At 44.1% G+C, this 17,157-nt stretch overlaps 1 protein-coding gene across 5 annotated transcripts in view; it reads left to right on the top strand.

Annotated features, from left to right (window-relative positions):
* The window catches only part of LOC311505192 (regulator of G-protein signaling 6-like), a gene marked incomplete at both ends in the record, with an annotated part of 34,257 nt that extends 19,032 nt beyond the window's left edge, over positions 1–15,225 (top strand). The window contains 15 exons of one of the 5 annotated variants that reach the window (XM_084568625.1): positions 2,802–2,901; positions 4,236–4,286; positions 4,369–4,475; positions 5,730–5,781; positions 6,290–6,354; positions 7,490–7,566; positions 8,174–8,255; positions 8,621–8,695; positions 9,576–9,677; positions 9,823–9,995; positions 10,301–10,426; positions 11,645–11,831; positions 12,551–12,640; positions 14,832–14,885; positions 15,175–15,225. In XM_084568625.1, the coding sequence (XP_084424751.1) occupies positions 2,802–2,901; positions 4,236–4,286; positions 4,369–4,475; positions 5,730–5,781; positions 6,290–6,354; positions 7,490–7,566; positions 8,174–8,255; positions 8,621–8,695; positions 9,576–9,677; positions 9,823–9,995; positions 10,301–10,426; positions 11,645–11,831; positions 12,551–12,640; positions 14,832–14,885; positions 15,175–15,225 (1,392 nt within the window). Of the gene's footprint in view, positions 1–2,801; positions 2,902–4,235; positions 4,287–4,368; positions 4,476–5,729; positions 5,782–6,289; positions 6,355–7,489; positions 7,567–8,173; positions 8,256–8,620; positions 8,696–9,575; positions 9,678–9,822; positions 9,996–10,297; positions 10,427–11,644; positions 11,832–12,550; positions 12,641–14,825; positions 14,886–15,174 lie in introns of all 5 variants that reach the window. The other 4 variants (XM_084568624.1, XM_084568622.1, XM_084568623.1 and 1 more) reach the window with 4 other exon arrangements.
* Between the last annotated feature and the right edge of the window lie 1,932 nt (positions 15,226–17,157).

Raw genomic sequence — 17,157 nt, 5'->3', positions numbered from 1 at the left:
TTACCTTTGATTCTAATGGCGTTTGAGTAAATTGTGTTGTAGAGTGCTGCTCTCTCCGCTTCTAATTCAGTCCTTACCCTCCTATCCTATTTTTTACACTGCAGTGGATGTAAAGATTAGTAAGAAGAGCAAAGGACAGAGTTGATTATGTCCTCCCAGATGACCTAAATGTTGATCCAAGCCATCATGGTATGATAAATAGCACATTAAAAAATTTGATAATTTTGTATGTAATGGTTAAGTGTACATGTACTATTGACTGTATATATGGATGGCTGAACCCTCCATCATGTCAGCTATATAGGATTCCTGAAGGGTTTCGAAGCTCAGTGTAGCTCCGGCTGTCACCATCTTGGCAGTGCTTGAGTCCGCATTACAAATTAAAAAATGGTCAAAGATGTGAAGCATGAATTGAGCTGAGGTGGGTGGCTGACATCTAAGCAGACATCTCTCAACCTGTGAGGCAACCGACCTGTCACTTAATTAATATTGTATAACCATGAAGCCTTGATATGAGTTATATAAAATTCAACCCTGTACAGTTGTCATGAATGGGTAAATTATAAATATAGACGGAAAATGTGTATGTACCAGGCTCTTATCATGTTTATCATGTGGGGGTCTGTGGAGATAGACTAGCTTTTGGAGCCTGCCTCAAGTGGCCGTCCAAGGAACTGTAGTATTTGGAACTTTCCATTAGCTTATTTTTTTTGCAGACTAGAGGGTTGCCTCTTGACATGTATCATATTGCTAATGCTAAGCTGAGGTTCTTGCATGTTATAGGTAAGAGAAAGATATTAACATTACAATGAAAAGAAATAGAAAACTAAAGTGTGTTAGCATGTGTGCATGTCAATAGATCAAGAGTAGCTTGTTAGCATGCTAAAATGTGCTAATGGAGATTGACTCGCTTTTGGAGCCTGCCTCAAGTGGCCGCCCAAGGAACGTTAGTATTTGGAACTTCATTCATTCATTCATTTTCTGTAACCGCTTGTCCTCTGGAGGGTCGCGGGGGGCTGGAGCCTATCCCAGAGGCGGGGTACACCCTGGACAGGTCGCCAGTCTATCGCAGGGCTAACACAGAGAGACCTAACAAGCATCTCTTTGGACAGTGGGAGGAAGCCGGAGAACCCAGAGAGAACCCACGCAGACATAATAAAAGGAAATAGCAAACTAAAGTCTGCAGCAATGAACTAAAGGCTAATGCCAACAGATCAAAAGTAGCTTGTTAGCATACTAAAATGTGCTAATTAACACACAAACTGTTGCAACATTAAACTCAGAATCACAAATATAAATCATATGGTGGTGTCAAAATGGACATCCGGGGTCAAAGTCAGTGGGATGATATAGGATGATACAAACTTTCCCTTCATTCCACCTGGCTTTTGTTGAAATGTTTCACTCTGATCTGAAGTGACGATTACCCCAGCTGACAGCGCTGACTGCGCGTCCAGAGAGGCTAGCGTGGCTAAAAATGGAAACCATAAACAGGTGTCTTTAGCAAATAACTTCATTCAGCATTTTAGAGGCTGTCTGTCTGCCTGCCACAGTGGAAAGAGTTCACTTACAGATATGCCTTGTTAAATTATGAATGAACAGTGGAGGTGGAAGTAAGAAAGACAGACGGGCCAAAGATGGTCCGGAAATATGTCGGGATGGCACGAACTAGAGAGGAGAGTGATGATGTGTTTTTGTGAGCTGGGTAAAATTTGGAGTGTTGAGTTGAACCCTCACCTAATCAGCCTAGTCGTACTGTAGCAGTGTAGCAGCTTCTGTGTGTATATATCTGAGCATGTTTACTTAGACAGATGCTTATGGATCCATAAAGAATTGAATAGCCCGCATGACAACCCTAGTGGCTACCGTTCTGCATATGGATTTGCATTTTTGTGCAAAATCAGGATCTTTGTGATATGGATTGATTTCTGGTACGACTCTACCAGGCAACGGAGTATGGACTGCTCAATACATCACCTGACCTGACTACTTATGCTCAATACATGTGTGTCCATGAGTGACTGAATGCTTGCTTTGTTTATTGTGCGAGCTCTCCCCTGTGTAACCGCTGCATGGCGAGCTGTTTCGGGCCGGGCCTAATTTTAGGCGGCCGATGCGTGATGTGTTTTGTGCTCTGGCTGCGTCGGAGGTGTGATGATTATCTCTGCCTCTGGGAATAGCTGTGACAGTCTTTCCTCAATAGGTGAAAGCTTCTGAACGGGGCCCCTTGTCATTGCTGAATAAAATCCGCCCAGTATGACACTGTACAAGTCAGCAAATGGTGAAATATCCCCAAGGGTGTCACTTTAAGTCATCATCAACAGTTTACCAAGAATGATCTGAAGTGGATTCCCTCACGTCGGTTTCCAGAGCCTGGATTCATGTTAAGCTGCCATAGGTTAGAGGAAGAAGGTTTGAACATTATGAGTTTTGGTGCCCCCCTGTGGTTGCTTTTAGGAGTTGGTGGAGACCAAAACTGAGGTAAAAGGACAGGGAATAGTGCACATACAGTACATTTTCTAGGAGACCACATGTGTGCTGACAGATTGAATGTGTAAGTCAGCGTCGTATTAAGATACTATGCTCTTCCCAAGTGCAGCTGTAACTTAATCATCATATTTATAATTTCTAAACTCATATAATATTGGAAATTACTGTTCTTATCACATTAGCTCCTCGTGCTGTCATACTTATTAAAAAAAAAAAAAAAAAGAAGCTGTTGTCTTCCTATAACTACTTTTAATGGCTGCGGCAGGAAATATGATATTCCACTGACCAGTCTCCATCTGGCCTCCCCGCAGATTGAAGACATCGTTACACGAATACAAGATGAGAAAGCGGGAGGTGTAGCCATCCGCACAGTGAAAAGCTTCCTCTCCAAGATCCCCAGTGTGGTATCAGGTTAGTGTCCGTGTGTAAAAGTGTGTGTATGTTTTTGTTTTTTTTACACGCGAATTTACATATGCTGCGTTTCCTGGTGTGTTTCTTCCTTAATAAGGGATTGTTTTAGTTGATGTGCTGATGATTGTGTGTGTGTGTGCGAGTTTTGCTGCGAGTGGACTTGGCGAAAGCATACAAGTCAGAATCAGTAATGCAAGTATGACCTTTTGGGCCTGTTTAAATTGCTGCTGCTACGGTTTGAGGCAGATGATGTCTTTCCCGATGAGGCCTCGGCCATTGAGGAGACTGCCTGTGGTGTGATGCTGCCCTTGTCGCCACGGCGGAAAAGCTGCTTTCTTCCTTCCCTTTTCTGTGTCTGTGCCTCTGTGTGTACGCACTGTACTCCTTTATGTTTGTGTATGAAATGAGTCACCAGCGTTGAACGAGGGGGGTTGCTCCCTCTCCGCCCCGAGGCTGTTTCTGAATCACTCCCTCACATGGCTCCCCTGGGCTGGACGGCCTTACGATCTCTCTCTCTCTCTCTCTCTCTCTCGGCGGCCTCTGCCGAGCACAAACACGGGGCCAAATTTCGTACGCTGTCCAGGAGCGGAGACAGAAACAGTCCCGTGAACATCGTGTTATATTTATGCACCTACTCGTGTTTGACAGCTTTGACCCGCAGCTTCCAACGCCCACCTTTTCTGTGTTTTTTTTTTAATCATGTTTGTACATTGCAGCTTCAATATGCACCGATCAGCCACAACATTAAAACCACTGACAGGAGAAGTGAATAACATTGACCATCTTGTGACAATTCAGTGTTCTGCTGGGAAACTTTTGGACCTGGCATTTGTGTAGCTGTTACTTAGACATGTACCACCCACCTAGACCAGACCAGGCACCTCCACCCCATAGCAATGACACTCCTTGATGGCAGCAGCCATCCCCAGCAGGATGCAGCCTGACACACACACACAAAAACAGTTTAGGAACAACTCAAAAAACATGAAAAACAGCACAAGGTGTTTACCTGACTTCCAAATTCACTATGTCCTAAGCTGATAAAGTATCTGTGGGATGCACTGTAACAAGCCTTATCCACAGAGGCCCTTGCCATCAACCCATGGGACCCAAAAGTCCCCACTAACAACATTCTGTTGCCAGACACCACAGGACACCCTCAGAAGGCCCATGTCCGTTCTCTGATGAGTCACAACTGTTTTAGAGGCACAAGGGAGACCTACACAATATTAGGAAGGTGGTCATAATGTTATGCCTGATCGGTGTAGCTCAAACTGTTGCAGATTCTGGAACTGTGATGCCACTTCTAACCGACACCCCTCTCTGAGTAATAGGTGCCGATATTGTTCAGTGGCTGATGAAGAACCTCTCCATCGAGGATCCAGGTAAGCCTGCAGAGACACCTGTCGTGTGCACGCGAGCACAAGGAAGGCAGATTCTCATGTGCGCCTTCTCATATGTCACCAGCCGAAGCCATCCACCTTGGGAGTTTGATCGCTGCTCACGGCTACATCTTCCCCATCTCGGACCACGTCCTGACGCTCAAAGATGATGGAACCCTTTATCGCTTTCAGGTAAAGGAAAATCCCAACTCTGGCACTGGCACTCGATATGTTTTAGGATATTGAATTAGCGTCTTTGAATATAGAACAATGTGATGGAGGTGGTTTATCAGAGGGATATGATAAGTTTATGTGTGATGCTAATAGGAGCAATCCTTTCTAAGCCTATTACTCATGCTACCAAGGTCGATACTGTGTATTCCTGCCGGACGCTGCATCAGAGCAGGAGGTAGTCTTCAGAGCAGGGCTGTGCGTCCTGTCAGAGGGGGTGTTTTTGGTCTTCGCTCTCTCTCATCCAGCATGAACTTTGACAGGTCCCTCTGATGGCTACGGGCTCCACGGTGACTCATTACTGTGACTGGGCCATTAGCATCTTAATCCAGCCAGCTAGAGTAGGCGAGCTCCTCCACGTGAAGCTGCTGAGCTGGCTGCACGCTGGCTCTGCACTTTTCACCGTCACCAGCCTTCCCCCTGCTCCTCCTCCTCAATCTACCTCCGAATGCGTTTATCTTCACCTCCACCGCTCGAGATTAAAAGCCATTATTGTGCCTGCGCGGCGAGGGCAGTGCGTGTCACGGTTGCTCATTCAGCAGGGGCTAAAAATATTCCCTCTGATGTTGTCGTGATGCAACAGGCCCGCGTCATCAGAGCGTCTGAAACGAGTCCGTTTGAAACGCAGCGGCCGGGTTTGCGTGGCAGAGCTGTGAGAAAGAGTGATGGGGGGGATTTTTACTCGCTTTGTCTAAAAATAGACGCTGGTAGAGGGCCCGGATTCGACGACAACCGTCTTCTTCTGTTTTTGAGCACACGGTGACGATCAACCTGAGCTGAAACGACAGCGCTGAATGAGACCCTTTCAGCTCATCACATTCAAACAAGCACATTCATCTGCGTCGCCCCTTTGCTCTCAGGCTAATTGCCTTTATGAGGAATGGTGCAAATGAAAGATGTGGTTGATAAGTTCTAATTCTGCCCGTTATTAAGAATGCATGATAGATGTGAGTAATCCATTATTAATGGACTTGGGAATGAACTTTGAATGTGTAATATCAGTCGCAATAGACAATTAAATATGGATAGAGGGAATGTAGCTACCATTGCTCCCCGGATGGCAGTGTGGAGCTCGTGGACGTCAAAGATCACGGAAGACAAGTGAAGAGTGAGCGTTGGACTGAAAGAAGATTGCAGCAGTCAAACTGGAGATAGAGATTATATGAGTAAATAAATAAAGTCTGTTTCTGTTTCATTCCCTTCTGCTTTCATCAGTCTCCGTACTTCTGGCCTTCAAACTGCTGGGAACCCGAGAACACGGACTATGGTGAGTCATGCGCTGTCTGTCAACTCTTTCTCCGAACCAGTAAGATCTCCCTAATGCCTACAGCTGTCTCTCTCTCGCTCTCTTTCTGCAGAGCTGAAACACAGCTCGCAGTGTAGATCTGTTGTTGACACTGACTATTGATCAGCAGGGCCATTCCCTGGAAGGTATCTGGCTCTGAGGAACCCCCGCCACTGGGGAGAATCCTGTGGGATACCATTAGCCTAACAAAATAAAGGGGACAGCCGCTGATTGGACCACATGTCCGGCTCTCTGCGTGGCATTTACTCAGGGCTTGTTATTTCAAAACACAACAGCCTGCTTCGGCAAGACGTTCATTAGTGCCGGTTCACACAGCTGAGGTCTCAGTCAGCTATTGGAAATATTCCTTTTTTTTTTGTTTTTTTTTGTTGTTGTTCCAAAGCAGACAACCCATTTGGCAAAGTCTACAGCCCGTCTTCGTGCCTCACGCTCTCTCTCTTTCTCTCTCTCTCTCTCTTTCCACCTCCAGCCATTTACCTGTGCAAGCGCACCATGCAGAATAAAGCCAGGCTTGAGCTAGCCGACTATGAGGCTGTAAGTAAATCGTGTTGGATCGTTGTGCATGCACCATAATATGATTGCTGTTTTTTTTTCACTGCACCAAATCTGAGGCTGAGTCCATAAGCAAATCATACATTGGTGGAATGCGGTGTGGTCCCATATTGGGCCCCAAAACTTTAAAAAAAATCTATATATGTATTTTGGGGTCTGCATCTGCAGATCAATACAGCCTCAAGTGCTGCAGTGCTCATCTCTTGCTGTTACACAATAGCAACCCACTGCACTTTAAAATTCTAAATGACTCTGCAGCTATTGTCCAGTAGACTTCCTTTCTCCCCTATTCAGGTCACTTTAGGCCTCCAGGCCTCATTCCTCGCACTGTTAACATGCCTACTAGTTGGAGTATTTTTTTTTCTCTCTCTCTCTTTGTAATGAGGTCACATACTGTATCTTTGACAGATGCTTGTTTTGGACGCACTTTTTTTTTTTTTTTTTTTGCAGCTTTGATATGTGCTTTTAAAACAAAAGTATCATGTGGTTGCATCCAATGCCGTCCTGAGTTTGTGCCTCAGATCAGAGATAACATGAAAAAATGCTCCTGACTGAAAAAAAATAAAATAATAAATGCTATTTTGGATCAGTGTAATAATAAAAATAATTAAACTTGAAGAATTAAGACATAGTGCAATCTATGTTGTGACTTGCAGTGGGAAAAAAAGTTAAAGGAAGAACTTGACATTCAGGGAAATATGATGAAACGATTACAACCACTTTCATGTCCGTTCATAAAATATTAAACCAGCAGCATGAGGACTAGAAACAGGGGTGGACACCGACAGGGCTCCGTCAGACAAAATACACCTACGAGCAGCTTAAGAGCTCATTTACTGGCACTTTATATCTGGATTGTTTAATACATAGTGGTTCAAGTAGCTTCATATTTCCTTTTCAGACACAAGAGCGCTTCAAATCTCATTAAAGCCTCAGTAAAGAAAGTTAAAAAAATATATATATACTATATATGAGTAATTCATTTGATGTATTAGAAAAGTATCCCTGCATGAAACTCAGCTCTCATCATAGTGACTGGCCACTCGTTTGAAAGGCAGTGGATTTAAATACGACCTCCTAAATTCTCCTCTAACACGCACCTGACCGACTCTTCCAGGAGAACCTTGCACGGCTGCAGAGGGCTTTCGCCAGGAAGTGGGAATTCATCTTCATGCAAGCCGAGGCTCAAGTCAAGTGAGTGCACATGTGTACGAAGTGCCTCGCCAACGTGAGAGGTTGTTGGAGAGTTCAGGTTTATGCACTGATTCAGTACTAACCTTTGGCTACATGCCTGGTGTTTTTTCTCAGAGGGAGAGATGGGGCTCATTATTCATGCCCTCCTTTGACTCAAAGGTTACATGCATTAAACACAGCAAGTGTTTCCCTAAGGAATTTAGCACAAACACACGTCGCACCAACTTCTGATTTCTTTGTAAGACTGCCATCTGCTGGCTGGCATGTGTAGGCACAGCATTAGTCCTCACTCAGTTAGGACACAACCATCCTCTTTATGCCTTCATCCATTGTCTGCTTTTAAGTACAAGTGGAGAGGAAATGGAAGGAAATTAATGTTCCTATATCTGGGGAATAACAATACCAAGCAAGGGCCATCATTAAATGGCACTTATGTAAGAGCTCGGCAACACCAGGCATCGCTATTGGAGCCAGCAGACAGGTTAAGAGCTTTTTGCTCTTTAGTCTCTCCTTGGTTCTGAGGCACGGCCCATTGTATTGTGCTGTTTGACATTTATTTCAGAGGCGTGAGCTCTATTTATATGTTGCTCGTTTCCTCCGCTGTCAGGATCGACAGGAAGAAGGACAAGGCGGAGAGGAAGATCCTGGACAGCCAGGAGAGGGCATTCTGGGACGTCCATCGGCCGGTGGTGAGTTCAGGAAAAGAACAGTGAAGAAAAAGGGGGTCAGGTGTTGCAACTGTTAAAATAAAAGTGAACAAAACAGAACAGAGAGAAAGAAAAGAGGTGGTGTTATGTCGCAGGGCAATTTTAGGACTTAAAGCCTGAAAACAGCAGATTCAGCTCCACACACAGTCTCTCTCAGAGCCCTGTTTGGTTGTTGGTGGCTTAGTCAGATTTGGTGCCAGTCACTTTGCATATGGGGCTTTTGTGAGCACTGTATGAATAGACAAACGACATCACATTGTGAGCAGGGCGGGCTGCAGACAATGCATGCTGGGGAAACAGTGTTATCTGACCCAGAAACACACTCTGTCTCCTGCTGCCTCCCACAGCCGGGCTGTGTCAACACCACAGAGATGGACATCCGCAAGTGTCGGAGGGAGAAGAACCCACACAGGGTAAAAAAGGTGAGGAGTCGGGGAAACTCTCAAAAACAGGTCCCTCATAGGCAGAACAGAGGACACCCACAACACCGTCCCATCACACTGAAGAACCAAAAACTTTGTGATTGTTTCCATTTCATTTATTATTATTATTATTATTATTATTATTGATTTTTAATTTAAAAAAAAAATCATTTATTAAATGCATTTTTTGTTAAATTAATTTATTTTACCTTTGTATGTATCTTTTATTATTATAATTATTATTATTATTGATTTTTTATTATTTCATTTTATTTATTAAAATATATTAAATGCATTTTTTATGAAATAAATTTATTTTACCTTTATATGTATGTTTTAATATATATAATATATTGTTAAGTTCTAAATATATTTTGAAAAATTTTGGAAAACAAAATTTTTAAAATATGCTATAGTACATTCAAATATATTGTTATATTTTTGCTGTAAATTACATGTATAACAAAAATATAAAAACATCAAATATATTTAATTTTCTTTTACTTTACTGCAACATATTTTTATCTATTTTATTTTATTTTTTATTGTTTTTTGAGAGACCAATTTTCAATTTTGTACAAAGTATGTACATTTATTTTAAATGACATACAGCTTACAGGCTTACAACTGCATTGTTTTGTATGTGGGTATAAAAAACATATACGTATATATATATATTTATTAAAAAGTATAAAGAATAATCCCTTTCATTTTCAAACTCTGTAATGTGCATTGTCCTCTTCAATCCTTCGAACCCTTTTGTTTCCTGACACAAGGGTCCCACAAACATCCCACAGCAATTACCTGCAATACATCAAGGTTAACAACAACAGCCGTGGCATCAAAACAAAATAATGTTGCACATCTGTCTCCTCTCCAGTCAGTCTATGGGGTACCCGATGACGGCCAGAGCCAGCCGAGTCCCGTCCACATCAGCTCCCAGCCGACCAGGAAGCCCACCAGAGAGGATGTTCAGAAGGAGGTAAGCCACGTTGTGATATTTTCCTTAGGTCATTACCTCCAGCCTTCCTCACTCATCCATCAAAGCCGACAATGAGGGACGTGGACTGATGAGCTGTTGCTTTATTTAGCCTCCTCATTTCTCGCTCTCTCCCTCCCTCCATCAGATTACTTTCTTGAACATCCAGCTGGACAGACACTGTATGAAGGTTTCCAAAGTGGCCGACAGTCTGATGAGCTACACGGAGCAGTTTGTGGAGTATGACCCCTTTGTGGCGGCCGTGGAGCCGTCTAACCCCTGGATCAGTGACGACACATCCTTCTGGGACTTGGAGGCGAGGTGAGGCTCGAGGCTCCGTGTTGGGATGTGGTTCGAGAGTTCACCAGAGGCCGATTATGCTTTAAACCAACACTGAGGTCAGGTGGAGCGCAGAGGTCTCGGTGCTGACGAACTGCTGATGTCCTGAATTAGAGGGGACCTGTCTGTTTGTATCTCGTCTCAGATGGGGGTCTAACTCTGGCATTCCCAAAGGTTGACTGTGTTCTGACTTGCTGGTCTCGGCTCTCTGTGGACCGTGAGGTAAAAATTACCAGATGAAAATAGAACTTATTTCCTGGTTTTCTGTTTTGTGTTGCTCTGAGCAGTCGTGACCCAAGCCAGCAGCGTGTGAAGAAGTGGGGCTTCTCCCTGGAGGAGGCACTGAAGGACCCAGCGGGACGAGACCAGTTCCTGAAGTTCCTGGAGTCAGAGTTCAGCTCAGAAAATCTCCGGTGAGACATTCAGATCTCCATTCGGCTCAATTTATCTGCCCTTTAACAGTATGGCATAAAGCCTTTTGCGGCTTATTCAAATAACTCATTTGGAGATATTGTCACGTCAGCAAGACCATTCAACTTGTCTTATCTTTATTTAGTTTCCCCCGATACTTTAAATGACCAATTCAGTTATGAAGTAATTAGATTAAGGACAACTGCTTCATCACTGCTTAAATACTAAATAGTTACAGCAACAACAACATAAGTCTTTAAGCTACACAGGTGATATAAGTGCATGAATTTTCTCAAGTATTGTGCTTACTTTAGGTACAACTTTGAAGAACATGTCCTTTACCTGAGCGTCTTGGTTTTTTATGTTAGAAAAAGAGGTTACATTTCAACTTAATGTCTTTGCTTTCAAAGCCCTCAGAGACTTAGGTATCCTAGTTTTCTGTTTGGGTCCTCCTCCTCATCCACTGGTCACAGAACACAGTTATTTTTCACTTAAGTTGTTTGGCAGCCATAGTTACTAGTGTTCGGTTCAGAGAGAACTCCAGGAGCCCGGAATCAGATGTCTCACAAACGTCCCTCGTAGGCATCACTGAGGACACACACAGCACCATCCCACGACCCTGAACAAATTTTATGGCAACCAAAATCTTTCAGATCATTTGCATTTGAGTTTCTTAATTGAACTCATCGTGTATGTTATGAGGCAGGGCGTGAAAAATGCTGCATCAGACTTCATCAGAGATTTCCACTTTGAGCTTATGAGTGCCACAAGAGGGCGCCGTTCTTAAACTTGGCACTATTTGAAGGCAGCCAAACACAAGTAACAGGAAGTAAACGACTCAGGAAAACTGAATAAAATAACTTAAAAAAATCCTAAACTTGCCAAGTAGTTACTTTACTGATTAGGATGTTACACGAAAACCCTCTAAGAAGTTGAGGAAGCGTCAATATTAACATTATACAATGATAAAATGCTTCCTACGTGCTGCAATAATTATTCATGAATAATGTAAAAATTAGTACTATTAAATATCATTTTAAGTACACTAACAGAAAAGAAATTGAATTATCGTGCTGCACTGCCCAAGAGTTCAAATCTGTAATATACATAAACAACTGCATCGTCAGCATATGTGATGACAGCTTTAAATGTGGCAGCCTTTTATACTGCAACTGTTCATTTCAGGATGTCGTTATTGACCAGACACGATGCTGTTGCAGGTTCTGGCTGGCAGTGCAGGATCTGAAGCGGCGGCCGCTCCAGGAGGTGTCGTCCAGGGCGCATGAGATCTGGCAGGAGTTCCTGGCCGAGGGAGCGCCGAGCTCCATCAACCTGGACTCTCACAGCTACGAGCGCACCAGCCAGAACCTCAAAGATCCCGGACGATACAGCTACGAGGACGCACAGGTGCACGGGCTGCGTTACGGATTCACACGCTCTCTCCGCGTTCACACACTCGCGCAAGTCTGAACAAACACGTCAAGACACCTGAGCCTGTAAACACAGATGCGACTGTGGCATCTCAGAGCACGTGGGTCCAGAGTTTTTGCCATGTCTCTTTAAATACCCACCAGTACTTTCAGTGATGAGTTCTTTTAATTTAAGATTTATTTCATTCCTTCTATGTCATCCAGCTTTGAGTGGTCTTTATCCCCGCTGACAACACCACACTGCAGCCGCTTTATTCCCCCACTCATCCACTTGCCCACAGAAACACTGAACCCTTCCACCCCACTCATGTTACACAAGTGAATGAATGAGAGGGCACGGAGGAATAGAAAGTGAGAGGAGAGAGAGGAAGAATGACGGAGTGTGTTTGTGCCAGGGACTAATGAGGCGAGTAATGCCATGAATAGGTTGTTCGCTCGGTTCACCACGGATTCCTCCGGTTTCAGAGTGGGCTGGTGTTGTGTGACGTGCGACGCCTCTCACTGGCAGGACATTACTCAGCTGTGTCTCACAGGACTCCCCCGTCAGCACGCTCGGTTGCCGTCGCCCCCCCCCCCTCGCTCCCCTCCGAATCACACAGGCCCTCGTCGCATTCCCATAATCAGGCCTCCCTTTATTTCCCCTAGCTTTCGCCATTTCTCGGCGGCCAGCTCATGTGTCTCTCTTTTCTCTTGCAGGAGCACATATTCAAGCTAATGAAAAGTGACAGCTATGCACGCTTTTTGCGATCCAACATCTACCAAGACCTCCTGTTAGCCAGAAAGAAGGTGAGCCGCACCCACTGACCCAGAGTTAGCCCTCACATTTGACATGACCTGGTCACTCTGATGGCATTTCCCATGTTGGTTTGAGTCTTCATCCACAGACAGTCCATATACACTCACTGGCCACTTCACTGGGTACACTAGTGAAAAAAAATGCATTCTAAAATAACAGCTCCTCACTGAATTTTATCTTCATGAAGGTTATTGTATTCAGCTTTTGTTTTAAATAACTGTGGTGTGTAGTATTATTGAATTAAATTGTGTTGCACCCACACATTTTGACCCGATATTAGTCAGTTACTTTTGTCTTTAATTCAGTCCCATTCCACAATGACCATAAAGCTGATTTACCTCCTTTCCGATGCTGTTTCAACATAAACTGAACATTATAACAGTCATGAAGCGCACGATGGTTATATTAGAATGGATTTGCATTCACTAGTGTACCTAATGAAGTGGCCAGTGAGCGTGTGTTTCGACACTGACACATTTTGTGTTATTCTGGCTGTTTACCCACACTGAAGATACAATTATATTAGCGATATGGGCTTAAAAGTTCATTTTTATGCGCAGGCTCCCCTTTTCAAGGAACATAATCCTAGACATAATGTTCATTTTTAATACTTTTCCAAGAACCATTCGAAGGCAGTGACACTTGCTGTAGTCTGGAACCCAAGGACACGATCATAGAGTGGGTCTCCTACCTTGCGATGCTTTGGCAGACATTCACTGCAGCTGCGTTTTTCTGACTTGAGTCACTCAGCCACCTCAGAAGATTACGCTCCCGGCGACAGTTTCCAAATGAATTCGGCATTTGGAAACTGCTTGTAGCTGCTTATTTGGTAATGAAACCATGAGCAAATATCCTGCGTCTCTCCAGGAAACAGCTGTTAAGTTAATTGTCCGATCACTGTTTGAACCCTTTGAAAAACAGGGCTGTATATCAACTTATATAAACACATTCCTGCACTATTCCACCAATGTGGATTCTGAAGGCCCTCAAATTGAAACCAACACAAATCAAAGCCCATATTTATAATATGAATGTAACTTAAATATGCTTTGGCAAACAGCTCTAATATCCCAGAAATGTGTCCAAAAATATAAGCACCTCAATGCATATTCACTGTATGTTTGCAACTGTGTTAAAATGAATTACTGCAAGGTAGTTGAATGCATTGGTGAAAGGATTTACTCAAGTAGGTTTTGAGGACCTATACGTTTACAGCACTTTAGCAAATATTGTTGTTTTCATTCCACTAAATTTATTAGATTTATTATAGTTAATGCAATTAACATTAGCCCCGTCTTTGCCAGCCGCTGCACCTACACAATAATGCAATGACAGTGCAATGACATATATTATTCCAAAAATAAGGACTACTGCTGCTACTGTTGGTACATCCGTGGGTATTCTTATTATTCCTAATGCATGGCTTTTACTTTTACTACTACACTGCGCTACTGCTGCTTTTACTTGCACTTTAACGTCTTCCCTCGGTGATGTTTTATGACAGAAATGGGAAAACAAAGCTATCCTTTAGCATCATTTACCAGCTCCTAACAAGGCCCTGCAGTAAGCATTCTGATGCAGCTTTTAAAGCTTCGTGAGGCGACAAACAGAGCGCCCCGAAAGGCAAAACGGCTTGTGCCCAAAATGCAGGTGCGAGGAAACTGCTAAATTATTTAAAAATGTCAAGGGAGCAGTGTTGGGAAAAAAAAACATGACATCATATGCCAAACGCAGACAAACTGCTGTGTAGGAGAGGAACAACAGTCATGCTGCAGAGTACATGGATATTATAAACTCAGATGTTAATAATTTAGCTTTATTCTGTCTTGTCGACGTCCTGTGAGTGTGAGCTTTAAGACTAAACTCTCATTTGGCTGTATAACTGTGTAATATGGAGCTTTTCAGCAAATCACGGCTTCCTCTGTTCACGCTAGCCTTTCTGCCCTTTTCCCATTTGGACACTGCTCCTTCTGCTGGCCTGTCACTGACCCCTCTCCATTCCCTTTAAAAAAAAAAAAAAAACTCCCCTGCACTGTCCTCGGCCCTCATATCTGCAACGCTTGGCCCCGTCCCCCACCCTTTTTTTTTTCTCCCAACCCCCCTCACAAACGACATCACCTCCAACACCCATACCTGACCCGAACACTCACCCTGCTTCCCCCCCTCCCAAAACAGCAGCCAGCAGACACTGAGCAGGGCCGCCGCACCTCCTTGGAGAAGTTCACCCGCAGTGTGGTAAGTCATTCGGAGCTGGGGCTGTTCATATCACAAAACCACACTGGCTGGCTCACTATCAGTGGCTTTTGCAGTTGTAACCATATTACGCTCTACTGTAGCTTTTTAAACCTGTAATAGGCCGTGTGTGTGTGTGTGTGTGTCAGTGTCTGTGTGAATAAGATGCCTGAATGGTAGCAACGTAGCATTTTGGATGAGGCCACGTAGCTGGTAGAGACTCTCTGTGATTTATAATCTCCTTCCAGCGTGTCAGTTTAGTAATGTGTTTTCATTTCATCTGACCTTCCAGGGAAAGTCGCTGACAGGAAAGCGCCTGACAGGCCTGATGCAGTCGTCCTGACACAGCCTGCGCCGGAGGGGCGCAGCCAGACCCTGCTGGGGGGTTGACTGCCACGCGGGGGCCGGGGCGGGGCCGCGGACTGTGGATCTGGGCTGGACGGGGCTGCTGTGGACGCTCTCGGACGCCGCTCCGAGGACTGCTGCCAGGCTGGTAGCGCGGCGCTGGGCCTGCAAACGGAAACACTGAAGAAAAGACTGCGCTGACGAAGGGGAACCTCAGCCAACACGTCACACGGCATGCAGCATACAAAGCATATCCAGTCTCGAGCTGCCCCCATCCCCCTCTTCATCACATACTGTAGGCAGCGAGCTAGTTGTTAAGCTCGATTAATCAGTTTATTCTGTTTTCATATGGTTTTATATATATATATATAAATATATATATGTGTGTGTGTGTGTTCCATGGGAATTAAAAGCACATCTCTGGTTTGATGAAACTACATTCAAAAGCTATTTGCCACAACGTTTGCAGTGATCAATTTTAAGATTGGGGCCAATCCTAACACATGAATCAAAGAGGCACATCGACGCAAATCTATCTTACATCTGTCTCATAAGGCTGCCAGCAATAAGTAAATTGTGAGGCCACTTTTTATCTTGCTGTAGAAAGAAATCAGCCTCTTTTTATATCCTTGAAATTTCTATTATATCTGTTTCTTATGAAGCACACGGCATGCCAGTTGAACGGTAATCGAGAAATGCGAGGCCCGTGTTCCCTCCCCACCCCCCCTGTGCGTTTTACGTCTACCAAACAGATTTTTGAAGGCCTCGCAAGATTTTTCACGCTTCATTACATTCCAAAATCTGGCATAAGGGCTTAATGTAGCATTACCACTGCGCCATTCATCGCATGTTTCACACAAAGGCCTCTGTTGAGATGTTTCTGCAACAGCGCTTTGTAATGAGACTTGTGGCAAATGTTGATTGATTAATTCCTGCTGGCAAATTCGTTCGCCGCTTTCAGAAGTACGGGCGTTTTTGGGTTGTTTTTTTTTAGGCTGGACAGTTGGATTAATCGATTCCAAAATGTCTGTGGCCTAGATGTGGTCGTGTGATTTGAGGTTTCACTTTAGTCACGGCTATGGTGTGCACAACCGCAGGTGGAATAGCATCTACTGTAGTGTAGTATTTAAAGTTTCCAGTGCCATGGGTCCATCTAGTGGTGATCAAACCACGGGACCCGCAACAAGAGTTTTCCAAGACTGTATTCTGCTGTGTTCGCGTCATGTTGAAGGACATATCATGATGTCAAAACTAGTAGTTCTCCGATCATGGAGATATTACAAGGCCTGCCACCCGATGTGGGATCATTTATGTTTTGTTGCTTATGTTTTTTTACTGCATGACTATCTCATCTGTTATTTTGTCAAAACAACTGAAACCTGCCTAAACCTGTCTCTCTACCTAATAATGTGTTTTAGTGACTGTGGGGAAAATGATGCATGTTGGACTATAACCGAGGGTTAACCTCCAAAGACAGAGCACGGACAAGGAAATGGAGCCTCTCTGAAAGGACATGTAAGTGTTGAAATGGGAGCAATATTCAGTCCATGATGTCTGCCGCACAGTGACCGTGAAGGCCTCTCTCTGCTCCACTGTGGCTTCGACCTTCTTCTACAGACAGGAAGTGCTTGGACTGAGGAGACTCTAGTCTAACAGCTCCCCCTTGAGGCCAGTGGCTGCTACAGCGACTCACTCGGCTGCTGAACCAGTCCACCATGTCCTGTTGTTTTCTATTAGAGTCGCTGCGATGCACTGTACAGGTCATATTAATAACTCTCATCATAAACCAGTAACCTCTTGAGTATAAGGTAGAGAGAGAGAGAGAGACGCTTAACTCGAGTCGATGTACCAAATGTTATCCTCAGCACAAACGCAATGACTCATTGTACCGAGTGCATTGTAAATGTAAATTGGCTAAGTATCATTATCC

This window comes from Chelon labrosus, assembly GCF_963514085.1.
Source record: "Chelon labrosus genome assembly, chromosome: 20".
Taxonomy (NCBI): Eukaryota; Metazoa; Chordata; class Actinopteri; order Mugiliformes; family Mugilidae; genus Chelon; species Chelon labrosus.
Note: the sequence above shows the minus strand (reverse complement) of the source record. Positions and strands in the feature narration are given on the sequence as shown.